This window comes from Saccopteryx bilineata, chromosome 5 (genome assembly GCF_036850765.1).
Source record: "Saccopteryx bilineata isolate mSacBil1 chromosome 5, mSacBil1_pri_phased_curated, whole genome shotgun sequence".
Taxonomy (NCBI): domain Eukaryota; kingdom Metazoa; phylum Chordata; class Mammalia; order Chiroptera; family Emballonuridae; genus Saccopteryx; species Saccopteryx bilineata.
The window spans coordinates 153,790,782-153,805,275 of record NC_089494.1 but is presented as its reverse complement, the minus strand read 5'-3'; the positions used below and the strand labels follow the sequence as shown (position 1 = coordinate 153,805,275).

Below are 14,494 nucleotides of genomic sequence, written 5' to 3'. Positions count from 1 at the left end.
TTCCTTACTTTCCTGATTCTTCTTCTATCTCTTTAACATGTCCTCAGTTTGCTTTTTTCTGCTTACCCCTTCTTTCATTCATTAAACATTAATTGAGCATCTCTTAGGGACATCACTAGGCACTACAGAAATAAATGAATGAATAAGTGTACAGTTTCTGCCTTCTTAACATTTATGTATGACAGACATATAAACATAATTAAAATATTATGTGGCAGGTGCACCAATGGGGTTTAACAGAATGCTAGGAGAGAAGTAACATAACTCCCCTGGGGATAAGAGAGTAGGGGCATCCAGAAGAAGCTTCTTAAAGTAGGAAACACCTGAGCTGAATCTTAAAAGATAAGCAAGAATTAGCCAAGCAAATGGATGCAGGTGTGTGTGTGTGGAAGCTGGAAGGGCATCTCGGAGAGGAAACAACATGGGCAAAGGCAAGAATTGGCCCAGCATGCACCCTTGAGGTTATTGAACACAATTTGGGGTAGAGACTGGTGGGAAAGGAAGCTGGAGTGGTATTTAGTTGCTGGGTCACAGAAGGCCTTCAGGGCCTTGTTAAGTACAGTGTGTCTGTAAAGTCATGGTGCACATCTGACCAGTTACAGGAAAGCAACAAAGACGATAGAAATGTGAAATCTGCACCAAATAAAAAAGAAAACCCTCCCAGTTTCTGTAGGATGATGTGGCAGCATGTGCGCATGCGCAGATGATGACGTAACACCGTGTATACAGCGGAGCAGCCCACGGCCATACCAGTCGAGATGTGGACGGTACAGAGTGTTCTGTGGCTCGCTAAATTAGAATCCGTGACCAAAGTGCAATGTGAATATCGGCACATTTATACCGAAGCGCCACCACATAGGAATAACATTACTTGGTGAGATAAGCAGTTGAAGGAAACCGGCAGTTTGGTGGAGAAACCCCGTTCTGGTAGGCCATCAGTCAGTGACGAGTCTGTAAAGGCTATACAGGATAGCTACCTAAGGAGCCCTAAAAAATCTGTGCGTAAGCCCACATCGAACTGCACTGAATAGGTATTAAACTAGGAGAGTTTTCCTTTTATTTGGTGCAGATTTCACATTTCTATTGTCTTTTGTTGATTTCCTGTGACCGGTCAAAAGTGCACCATGACTTTACGGACACACTGTAGTTTGCCTTTAATTTTGGCAGGTAGTGGAAAGATTTTGGATGGCTGTCAGCAAAGGAGGGACAGCGCTATACGTTTCATGTAAATGAGTGGATACCCATTGCCTTTGCTCATGTTCATTTCCTTTATTCCATCTGCACAACATAAAAAGTTCATACATTTCTAAAAAGACTGAATTTTACTTCTAGTTTAGGCTCATTACGTTGCAGGTATATTGGACATAAATTCTCCTTTACATTTGCTCAGATTTATTACTGATTTTCAATAGTAATAATCCAACTTGGGAAAGCAAACCTGAGACTTTAACGTGTTTCACTTTTCAAGGTGCTGCCACATGATAGCAAAGCTCGACAACTTTTTGTAACAAGCGGTGGGCTTAAAAAGATTCAAGAGATAAAAGCAGAACCTGGATCTCTTCTACAAGAATACATCCACAGTATTAACAACTGCTACCCAGAGGAAATAGTAAGGTGGGAAAAATAGACTTTGAGATATTAAAAATTAAAATGTATTTTCTGTTTTCAGATTTTATTTACACTGTGTCAAAATGTGGACTTTGAAATACTACATGAGATCAACTCAAATCTTTACCTCTTCTCTTGATTGCTTTTTCCCATCAAGTTAAAATAATGTTCTGATTGCCACACACATTTACAGGAAACTGGGATTTCATTTGAGACATTTTGTACCAATTTAAAATATGCTTTACTAAGGAATACCTAATACAGAGTCCAAAATTAAATTAATCTTTCATGTGAACCCAATTTAGAAAGGGCCTATAGATTCTGATTTTCATAGTCCCCTACATATTATTATTATTATTAAGCTGATTGTGTGAAAAAGTTATAATCTGTATTTAAAAAATTAAATGATATTGTTTATGATACACAGGTGCTTCGTAGTAATGTAGCAGGACATACTTTCAAGATTAACTTTAATAAATAAGGTTGATTTGAATTTGGAGAACATTAAACCTAAGCCTCAGACTTTGTAAGCTGTATTTTTCTAATCTTGCACTTATTTCTTATGTCTTCTAATTAAGTAATATTAGAGAATATAAATTCCAATTTTAAAACATGTATTAAATTATTCTTTCTATTTAATATCAGTGGTTTTTAATACATATTGTAACACTGATTTTGAAAGCACAAAAATCATTTTCTTTAAAATTAAAATGTTTTCCATTCACATATAATTCTGCAATTAAATTCTTTCCAAAGAATTTTTTATATACAAGATATAAAATTTTGTACTTTTGGGAGGCTTATAAGAACCCTTGACCAAAAGAGTTCCAGTAAGGTAGCTTTGAAAATACTAATGCATATAAAATATACCAGAGGACTAGTATATCACAAAATGTATATCAACTATATATAACTTAAAAATATACCAAAAAGTTTATACAGTACATAAAATATGTGTAAAACCACTAAACAAAGGAAATATGAAAATATTTTTCTCCAGAAAGTTGATTTTTACATATTTACATGTCCCTTTAGGAAGAATGCTATTTTATATAAGTTTAAAATAACTTTAAATACAATTTCTAACATAAAATTACAAAAAGTCAAACTAAAGGGTCCTCCAAATGGAATGACCTTTCAGAATTAACCAATGGTGAAGTACTTTCTTGAATAGAAGTCTTCTCTCTACTCCTTTCTAGTATTGTTTTACAAAGCACAGGGAAAATAAAAAACCCTGTCATATTAGACTCTAATTTGGTGCTTTCTCAAAATACCACTATAAAATTTTAACTTCTAATATTCTGTAGTCTGGGATTTTATTTTAAAAATTGGCTAATTATCATGAAGAATTTTGGTTAGCTGACCTGAAAAGTTTCTGATATATTTTAAAGCATTAGGTTCTATAAAATAGTGTTTTATAAAAATATTTGAAACATTGTCTTTCTATGAAAAGAGACAAGTATAGTCTTAAAATGGTTTTGTTTGCAATCATATTCTCAAGAATCACGTTGTGACAATTTTAGAACTAATTATTTTTATAAGACAGATTATAAAGGGTTATATTCTCACTGCTCTTATTAGCCTAAACATTTACTTCATATTCCTTTTCAATTTTTATAATCTTTAAAAATTTCTAATAAAGTACTTGGTGTGATGAGGGAGAAAGGACCCAGGACTAGATGTTAGCTCTAAGTTCTAGTCCTTGTCCACTCTGTAGCCAGAGGTATTTTTGGAACTCTTTTGTCTTCTGGATCTCTGTCGAATCTGGGGAGGGGAAGATGCTTTTAGGAAACATCTAATAGGGAGAGGGAGGCGTGCATACATTCTTCCACTGGGCATGTTTCTGATATGGCAACTGTATAATAACCCAGTTTCTACATGGGTCTAGGGTAAGGTGACTTCATTTATATCAGGGGTACTCAACCTTTTTATACCTACCACCCACTTTTGTATCTCTGTTAGTAGTAAAATTTTCTAACCGCCCACCGGTTCCACAGTAATGGTGATTTATAAAGTAGGGAGGTAACTTTACTTTATAAAATTTATAAAGCAGAGTTATAGCAAGTTAAAGCATATAATAATAATTACTTACCAAGTACTTTATGTTGGATTTTTCCTAAGTTTGGCAGAATGAATCTTTATAAAACAACTTACTATAGTTAAATCTGTCTTTTTATTTATATTTTGGTTGTTCCGCTACCACCCACCATGAAAGCTGAAACGCCCACTAGTGGGAGGTAGGGACCAGGTTGACTACCACTGATTTATATGTTTAAAGCCAGATTGAGGTAAATTGGGATAACCGTGGTTGACAGGCAGAGAAAAGCAATTTCCAGTTCTTTTTTGGAGATTTCATTTTGATTCTTTTATGAGCAGTATGTGATTAGCAGCTACCATGAAGCAGCACAATTTTTTAAAGTTTGGGATTTTTAAATCTACTTCTTGCCATTTACATTAAAAACAATACCTTTCTTGTGTCTGACATATTTCTAAGGCTTGGGAAGGTGAGGTCTACTTTAAAATTTCTGACTTAGAGAAATGGTTGTGAATTCCTCGATGTATGAATACTTTGAAGAGATCCACTATTGAAAGAATGTTTTCAGACTAGGTGCCTTCTGATGAAAAACATTCTTAAAGGAAGCTTTTTATGTTTGTATAAATGTATCTGTGACTACCTATAAAAGCACCCTAAGAAAATAAAACTCTGTTTTGCTCACTATGATTTGAAAAATTGTGAAAGAAATTAATATACTATCAATTATGAGTTTTTAAGTTAAGCATCTGAGGATAAAGATATCTAACAAAAGACAAAGCATTAGGTTTTATCTGGAGAAAACACCTTAGGAGGCTTACTTATTTTAAATGTTTTAGAAATGTTTACATTATACTTTAGATTTTTTACTCATTTATTATGTTCTAGAATGTCTGCCATATTTTATTTGACATATTTCTATATGCATGTAAATTCAATGCATTAGTCAATGCATTAAATAATTTTATACTGAATCTTTCATAAAATATTCTATTTATAAATATAAACTTATAGTACTATAAAATGCCCAAGAACAAATGAGATTAATTTCCTAGGTTTGTGTGATGGAATATTTATAAACCATTTATGAAATAGTTCCTCAATATGAATTATACTCCCAGAAATTTTTGTGTTTTTTTGGGTTTTTGGGGGGTTCTTTTTGAAATTTTTGTTTTTATAGGTGACCAGATCTGATTAAAACATACATTGGGAATAATCTCTAAGATAATCAGCATACATAAGTTAATTAGTAATGATAGACTATGTTATCTAATTTATGGAAAAATTACAAAGCTATGATCATTAAAGCAATATCAGTCACTTGACATAATAAAAACAATTGCTTTAGTAAAATACTATCACAGGATCCAAGTATCTTGCTTTGAAAATATCCTTTTTTTTTTTTGCCACTGCATTGGTATCCATTAAGTGTTTTGTTATTTATCTAGCACAGTCTTGTGAGTTGGTGTTCTTTTTCTTGATAGTCTCTAACCTTGTGCATAGTACATTACTGGAGCACAATTATTCAAAGGTTTTATTCATAGAATTATGTCAGATAAATTTATATTGAATTTTTTGTACCTATTGTGCTGAATCTTTTCACAAATATCTCATAAAAATTTTTCTTTTTCAGATACTATTCTCCTGGATATTCAGAAACACTTTTGCAGAGAGTGGACAGCTATCAACCGTTCTCTAACTAAGCAAAATTATTTATTTTTAGTTGACTTCACAGCACAGTAGTTACGAATAACAGTTATTAAAGTTCTTTCTAAATATTTGAATTGAGTACATTCTATATTTATTCAATATAAAATACCTTTAGATAATATTTTCTAAATGTATATAATACTTTAAATAGTAGCTTAAATATATGAGAAACTATTCATGGTCATTTATACAGGATTTACTTTAAAGGTAGATTTAAAAAATACATTAAAGAATTTTAAGGCATTTGTTATTGAAATTTATTACTTAAAGGGGGTGGGGAAGGGGCTGAGGGTAGAGCTAGGATAGGTGGTGATGAAAGGAGACTTAACTTGGGTGGTGAATACACAAAACAATATACAGATGATGTATTATAGAATTGTACACCTAAAACTGAAAGGCAGAAACCATGGGCCAAACCAAAACCACAAGGCTAGTGTATTCCAAAAGGAAAATTTATTTGAAAGCACCTGGGTGCAAGTGGGCTGAGACCAGCGAAGAGTATCAGCCCTGAGCTGCAGGAAGGAATGGTAGATATAGAGTCTAGGGGCAGATGAGCATATCTTGGTTTATGGCATTGGTCACTGACTTGATGATGAGCATGAGAAGGTAGATTCAACTGCAGAAACACCTCCTTTGCAAGTTTTTTTCTGATGTAGCACAGGCCTGATCAGCATGGTCCTATCTGGTGTCTTTGGTAAATCTCCAAGACAGCCTAAGTCAGATGTCTCCCAGAAAGAGCTGGAACCTGGCACCTCTGGGCCTGTGGCTAGGCTTTTATAAAAAAAACTACTGTAAAATTAATCAAAAAAAAGAAGAAGAAGAAAAAACAAAACAAAACTACTGTGATTTAAACTCCCCTAATTATCAGGTCCCTCCTCAATGTAAGCTTTTCCTGACATTCCTGCAAAGGTAAACTTTTTGCTACATTTCAAAGTAAAGGCCAGGAAGCCATGAAGAGAGAGAATAGCAAGCAAATTACAGCCTTACAGTGGGGGATGAGAATGTTCTTTTTAGAGCCCTTCTTCCTCCTTTGGGCTTGCATTGTTCTCAGGATGGCAGCTGAGTAACCATTTTATCTATCAAAAACCTGTATGATTTTATTAACCAATAAAAAATAAAACAATAATAAAAAATACTTTTATAGCTATTTTTGCCAATTCTTCATAGGCTGAGGCAAGGAAAACTGGCCTTGCAAATTCCACAGTAGATTAAAGAAGGGAAATAGTTGAGAGAGGAAACTGATGACCAAAGTACAGGGCAGAAAGTACAGAAATAGAGAGATTCTAAAACTGGTGACATAAATGCATTAACCAAATACACAGATTCTATGAATAACCTGCCATCAGTAACCTCAAGAACTTTGGAAACTCTCCTTTTCATCCCAAGTTTTTTTGGTTTTTTGGTTTTTTTTTTTGTATTTTTCTGAAGTTGGAAACGGGGAGGCAGTCAGACAGACTGCATGCCCCCCACTGGGATCCACCTGGCTTGCCCACCAGGGGGTGATGCTCTGCCCATCTGGGCGTTGCTCTGTTGCAACCAGAACAATTCTAGCGCCTGAGGCAGAGGCCATGGAGCCATCCCCAGCGCCCGGGCCAACTTTGCTCCAATGGAGCCTTGGCTGTGGGAGGGGAAGAGAGAGACAGAGAGGAAGGAGAGGGGGAGGGGTGGAGAAGCAGATGGGTGCTTCTCCTGTGTGCCCTGGCTAGGAATCGAACCCGGGACTCCTGCATGCCAGGCCAACGCTCCACCACTGAGCCAACCAGCCAGGGCCTCATCCCAAGTTTTTAAAGCTCTTTTCTTACCCTACCTAAACTGTTCCTTACTTTTCATGGCTTGAGAAAATAAAAGCCAACACTAAGCATTATAATACTGAAGACATACTTTTCACTTTCATTGAAAGATTTCCTAGTTTAGCTCTGCTTATGAAACAACAAGGAAGCAGTAAAATGGATCTTCAGTGTTGTTTTTGTCCTAGCTTCACTTTTTCAAGTTACAAAAGTCACATTTTTAAGAGTTTTAAGATATAATTTGAAATGAACACCATCAAGCTGAGACTTTACATGCATCCTCCTTGGATTAGGGAGCTAAAATGGAGTAGGGTTTCAATAAATGTATTGGGGTGACATTGGTTCACATGGAAAGACTTTTAAGGTCTTTGGTGCAAATACTAACTGCCATTTTATGATATTTATGACAAATATCTTTTTACTTTGCAATTTATTATTCAATATTGTTATAATTTTTTGACATTTAAATGCTTATGCAGACACATCTATGTGATTTCTTCCATTGTTTTGTGGTTAGTTCTTTCCTATTCAGGCATCACTTAAATATTCATTTATATTTTCTTTTAGTTCTTTTCCAGTATCATTTTCACATTTGTCTCTTTAATCCAACTGAAATGTATTTCAGTACATAGTATGAAGTAAGCATCTAATCCTTTTGTTTCCCTCTCAAAAAATTGGCTGGTTTTCCTAGTACTACAATAGTTATTGAATAATAATCCATGTCCACCTTATTGGTGATGCTTCATTTATTGGTATATTGAATTTTCTTCCAAGGCTATTTGTTCTGAAATATTAATCTACCAATCTTTTCTCAGTAGTTCAAAATCATTGTAATTACTCTGGGTTTAAAAGATGTAAAAACATCTGGTACAGTTACTCTTCTGTTACTACTCTTCCTTTTCAAAAGTATTTTGGTTACTTCTATTTTTTCCTCCAAACAAAAATTTATTTTTTTCAACTTTAAATTAAAGTCCCATTGGAGTGTGGGTTGAAGTCACCGATAAATATAGATAAATGTATCTCAGAATGTAACTGATTTCTCAATTTATTAAAAACTTTGTCTCATGTTTTCTTTTTTTGTAGAGATTCCTTCCAGTTCTTCCTGATATTACTTATATGTGAATGGAATCTTTTATTTATGTATATATAGTGATAAGTTATATGTATTATAATAGAATCTGCAACGCCATGGGACAATGCTCCAACCAACTGAACTAGTGGGCCAGGGCAAGTTAATTGATTTTTTTTAAAAAATTTTATTAATTTTAGCTTATTGTGTTAACATGGATTCAAGTGTCCCACTCAATATAACTCCCTCACCCCACCCCCTTGTCCCTCATTGCACCCCCTTTATTCCCCTCCCTCTAACTCCCTCCCTTCCTTCTGGGACTTGCTGTCCTGTTATCTGTATCTCTGTGTTATGTATATGTAATTTCACTAATCCCTTCACCTTCTCTGATCCCATCCCCTCATCCCCTTTCCCTCTGACAGCTGTCCCTCTGCTCCCTGTGACTCTGCCTCTACCTCTATTTTGTTCCTCAGTTCACTTTGTTCATTAGATTACACATATAAGTGAGATCATATGATATTTGTCTTTCTCTGCCTGGCTTATTTCACTTAGCATAGTAATCTCCGGGTCCATCCATGCCATCACAAAAGGTAAGGTTTCCTTCTTTTTCATGGCCATGTAGTATTCCATTGTGTATATGTACCACTGCTTTTTAATCCACTCATCCACTGACAGACACTTGAGCTGTTTCCAGAACTTGGCTATTGTAAACAATGCTGCAATAAACATGGGGGAGCATATCTTCTTTTGAATCAGTGATTTGGTATTCTTAGGATATATTCCTAAAAGTGGGATAGCTGGGTCAAAAGGCAGTTCCATTTTTAATTTTTTGAGGAAACACCATACTGTTTTCCACAGTGGCTGCCCCAGTCTACATTCCCACCAGCAGTGCAGGAGGGTTCCCTTTTCTCCACACCCTCACCAACAATGTGTGTTGATTTGTAAGTGAGCGTCATTCTGACAGGTATGAGGTAGTATCTCATGTATCTCATTGTGGTTTTAATTTGAAATCTCTGATGATTAATGATGTTGAAGATTTTTCATCTGCCTATTGACCATCTGTATGTCCTCTTTGGAAAAGTGTCTCTTTAGTTCTTTTGCCCATTTTTTAATTTGATTGTTTACCTTCGTGGTATTGAGTTCTAGAAGTTCTTTATAAATTTTGGTTATTAACCCCTTATCAGACGAATTGACAACTATGTTCTCCCATTGTGTGTTTTGTCTTTTTATATTGTTCATGGTGTCTTTTGCTGTGCAAAAGCTTTTTAGTTTGATATAGTCCCATTTGTTTATCTTGTTGTTTATTTCACTTGCCCATGGAGATAAATTGGCAAAACATATTGCTAAGAGAGATATCGGTGACTTTACTGCCTATGTTTTCTTCCAAGATGTTTATGGTTTCGTGACTTACATTTAAGTCTTTTATCTATTTTGAGATTATTTTTGTGAATGGTGTAAATTGGTGTTCTAGTCTTATTTTTTTTAATGGACCTGTCCAATTTTCCAACACCATTTATTAAAGAGACTGTCTTTACTCCACTGTATGTTCTTACCTCCTTTGTCAAATATCAATTGACTGTAAAGGCATGGGTTTATTTCTGGGTTCTCTGTTCTGTTCCATTGATCTGTATGACTGTTCTTATGCCAGTACAAAGCTGTTTTGATTACTATGGCCTTGTAGTATAACTTGATATCAGGAAGTGTGATACCTCCCACTTTATTCTTCATTTTCAAGATTGCTGAGGCAAGATTCGTGTTCTTCTTTGGTTCAATATAAATTTTTGGAATATTTGTTCTATAACTTTGAAGTTTGCCACTGGTATTTTAATAGGAATTGCATTGAATTTATAGATTGCTTGGGGTAATATAGACATTGTAATGATGTTTATTCTTCCTAACCATGAACATGGTATATGCTTCCACTTGCTTGTATCTTCCTTGATTTCTTTTTTTAATTTCTTATTTTCCCAGTATATGTCTTTTACCTCCTTGGTTAAGTTTACTGCTAGGTACTTTATTTTTTTGTTGTTGTTGCAATAGCTAAAGAGATTATTTCCTTAATTTTTCTTTCAGACAGTTTATTGTTGGTGTATAAAAATGCCACTGATTTCTAAATATACTAATTTTATATCCTGCCACCTTGCTGAATTCACTTATCAGTCCTAGTAGTTTTTTGACTGAGACATTAAGGCTTTCTATATACAATATCATGTCATCAGCAAATAATGATAGTTTTACTTCTTCTTTTTCAATTTGGATGCCTTTTATTTCTTCTTCTTGTCTGATTGCTGTGGCTAGGACTTCTAGAACTATGTTGAATAAGAGTGATGAAAGGGGGCATCCTTGACTTGTTCCTGATCTTAAGGGGATTGCTCTTAATTTTTGTCCATTGAGTATGATGTTAGCTGTGGGTTTGTCATAAATGGTATTTATTATGTTGAGGTATATTCCCTGTATTCCCACTTTGCTGAGAGTTTTGATCATGAATGGGTGCTGGATTTTAACAGATGCTTTTTCTGCATCTATTGATATAATCATGTGATATTTATCCTTCCTTTTTTTATGTGATGAATCACATTTATTGATTTTTGATTGTTGTACCATCCTTGCCTCCCTGGAATGAATCCCACTTGATCATGATGTATGATTTTTATACTGTGTTGCTGGGTTAGGTTTGCTAATATTTTGTTGAGAATTTTAGCATCTATGTTCATCAGGGATATTGGCCTATGATATTCTTTCTTTGTAATATCTTTACCTGGTTTTGGAATGTGGATAATGTTTGCCTCATAAAAGAAGCTTGAAAGTCTTCCCTTCTCTTGAATTTTTTGAAATAGCTTGAGAAGAATAGGTGTTAGTTCTTCTTTGAATGTTTGGTAAAATTGGCCTGTGAAGCTATCTGGTCCAGGACCAGATTGCTGGGAAATTTTTGATAAATGTTTCAATTTTATTTTTTATAATAAGTCTGTTTAGGTTTTCTGATTCTTCTAGATTAAGTTTTGGAAGATTGTATGTTTCTAGGAATTTATCCATTTCACCTAGCTTGTCTAATTTTTTGGCATATAGATCTTCATAGTATTTTCTTACAATCCTTTGTATTTCTGTGGTGTCAGTTGTTACTTCTCTATTTTCATTTCTAATTTTATTTATTTAGTTCTCTCTCTCTCTCTCTCTCTCTTTCTCTCTCTTTGTTTTCTGATGAGTCTGGTTAAAGGTTTGTCAATCTTGTTTACCTTTTCAAAGAACCAGCTCTTGGTTTCATTGATCTTTTGTATTGTGTTTTTAGCCTCTATGTCATTTATTTCTGCTCTGATATTTATTATTTCCTTCCTCTACTTCCTCTGGGCTTTATTTGTTGTTCTTCTTTTTTTGTATTTTTCTGAAGTTGGAAACGGGGAGGCAGTCAGACAGACTCCTGCATGCGCCTGACCGGGATCCACCGGCATATCCACCAGGGGGTGATGCTCTGCCCATCTGGGGCATTGCTCTGTTGCAACCAGAGCCACTCTAGCACCTGAGGCAGAGGCCACAGAGGCATCCTCAGCACCCGGGCCAACTTTGCTCCAATGGAGCCTTGGCTGCGGGAGAAGAAGAGAGAGACAGAGAGGAAGGAGAGGGGGAGGGGTAGAGAAGCAGTAGTCTGGGGGTTAGGAGGAGGCAGAGAATACAAGATTGACTAGTATAATTGATAAATTATCCATTGATAATTGTTAATGCTGTGAACATGGTAGTTTATCACACATTCTCCAGACATCTCAATATTTGAAATTCTTTTTTTTTTATTTTTTTTTTATTTTTTTATTTTTTTTTTATTTTTTTTTTCCATTTTTCTGAAGCTGGAAACAGGGAGAGACAGTCAGACAGACTCCCGCATGCGCCCGACCGGGATCCACCCGGCACGCCCACCAGGGGCGACGCTCTGCCCACCAGGGGGCGATGCTCTGCCCATCCTGGGCGTCACCATATTGCGACCAGAGCCACTCTAGCGCCTGAGGCAGAGGCCACAGAGCCATCCCCAGCGCCCGGGCCATCTTTGCTCCAATGGAGCCTTGGCTGCGGGAGGGGAAGAGAGAGACAGAGAGGAAAGCGCGGCGGAGGGGTGGAGAAGCAAATGGGCGCTTCTCCTGTGTGCCCTGGCCGGGAATGGAACCCGGGTCCTCCGCACGCTAGGCCGACGCTCTACCGCTGAGCCAACCGGCCAGGGCCTTGAAATTCTTCATAATAAAAACCCTTTTAAAAATGTGCCAATCCAGGTTAGAGTTGTGTATTCTAATAATAGGAAAGGTGGAAGAGGGCACATGAAAGTTGGCATTGATACTAATGAATGACAGAAGCTCCAGATGTCTCTAGGTACATAATGTTGTGTTAAGACAGTGCATTTGAAGGGCAAAGGAAATAGTCCATTAAGAAAAGTGGATGCTTTCTTCCAACACCTGCTAGTTCCGTCCAAGGCACACTTGTCATTCATGGTGAGAACCTGTAGTCTTTAAGAAATAAGTCCTAGTGATTATTTTACCCAGTTATCTATAATTTATTTTAAAAAGGAAGAGAGAATCAAGTCTAAAATATATCATTATAGAAACGGAGAGGCACGAGGCCAGAAGATTAGCCATTCATTAAAGGCTGGCCATTTGTCTAAATTCTCTGTGTGTGCCCTGAGAGGCTGTCAGTGCAGAAGGAGTATTTAAGTGGGATTATCTGAGCTATTTGCTGCTGCAAAGATGGATGGTTTCTGAGTGGAACCTCTTCTTCTCAGTGACCAGGCATGATATTGGGTAAAATAATGGTCAGCAAGAATATCACCAAACCTCTAATGAGAAGCTGTTGACAGAAATATTGCTCTAACATTTATCAAAAAGCCAATAAATGTCAAGGAAGGGGCTAGGGATGCAGCAGCTCATAAATTCCTTCTCAAGGGTCCTCTAGAGGGGAGTTTTAAGACAAAACACCTGCTTTTTCCTGAATGTTTCTAAATAAACTTCCAGGAAGCTTAGGACATTTTTGAGTTGGCTTACCCTGATAGTTTCAAAGGGATATCAGTAGGAAGGCCACTCCAGCTTTTGGTCATAGGGTCCTGTTTTTGATACCAATGCTGTCTAGGTCCGTATTTTTTAATCTTTTATACTTTGTGTGTGTGATGGTCACAGTTTGTAGTTAACTAAGAGCCAAGATCTCTTCTAGCTGGAAAAGCCAAATCATTATGTAGATGATCACACTTGCTCACCAAAGAGTCTACATCGATTGTTCCTCTTGAATCCCATAATACTTGTTATCTATGGTGTTCATTTAGAAGCCAATCCCATGGGTTTGCCGGGTCAAGGAAGATACAGGCAGCGGCCAATGAACAGTAGAGTGAAACAACTACTTCTCATTCTCTCCTCCCCACCCTGCCATGTAAAATCAATAAAATTAGAAGGGAATGAGGGAGATCCCAGGAAGCACAGGTGAAGGCATGGGCCAAGGTCAGGCAGGAAAGGAGTAAAGCCGATGGTAATGCTGGTGGGGCCGAGGCCAGGCAGGTTCTCACTGAATTCGGGCAGATGGTAGAGAAACTGCGGAGCCGGAAAGCGTAGGGCCATACCCATTTATTGGAGACTTGAAAAGACAGGCGAGCGAATAAACAACAAAAGGTAAAGAATAAACAAAGGAAAATCTGCTTTTTGCAGTGAAAGGCAAGGGAGCAGGAAAACCCGTATTTCGTGGTGGTGGGAGAGCGAACTGGGAGAATCGCGGAGGAAAAGCACCCGCAGCCTTCCATAGACCACACAGTCATGGTGATACCACATGCCCACGCACCAATTAAGCAAAGTGCTTGCAGCTGGTAAAACAACGCCTAAGCCTAACGCAGCTGTTTTCCCCACATGGATGAAGTTTGCATTAACGCGAGGCCATTGCTGTGGGTAAAGGGGCTCTACCCTGCAGGGCCTCCTGAGGAATTGTTTCTTCAAACGATGCGGAGCTGGAGCATTTATCCACAGACTCAGGTCTGCTATTGTTTTAAGTAGGGTGTCCCTGGAGGTCCCCTACTTCTAGATTAGCCTGTTGAAGGCTGAGCAACCTCCAGGATACCAAAAATCATCCTCAGAGAAGCAGAGAGACAAAAGTGCTTGTGAGAGTGACTTAGGCTGCTATAACAAAATGACACCAACATTTGTTTTCTTACTTCTGGAGGCTGAAAGTCTAAGATCAAAGTGTGGCAGGTTTGATTTCTCCTGAGGTCTCTGGCTTGCAGACAGCCACTGAGTCTTCCCGTGGCCTTTCCTCTGTGCACAAATATACCTGGTGTCT

The 14,494-nt window shown here is 37.0% G+C and overlaps 1 protein-coding gene across 2 annotated transcripts in view; it reads left to right on the top strand.

Annotated features, from left to right (window-relative positions):
- LOC136337727 (sperm-associated antigen 6) overlaps positions 1 to 5,418 on the top strand; it is a 49,474-nt gene extending 44,056 nt beyond the window's left edge. For both annotated transcript variants that reach the window (XM_066279417.1, XM_066279415.1), the window contains 2 exons: positions 1,469 to 1,614; positions 5,274 to 5,418. In XM_066279417.1, coding sequence (XP_066135514.1) covers positions 1,469 to 1,614; positions 5,274 to 5,343 — 216 coding nt within the window. In that variant the 3' untranslated portion in view covers positions 5,344 to 5,418. The remainder of the gene's footprint in view (positions 1 to 1,468; positions 1,615 to 5,273) is intronic.
- The last annotated feature ends 9,076 nt before the right edge of the window (positions 5,419 to 14,494 follow it).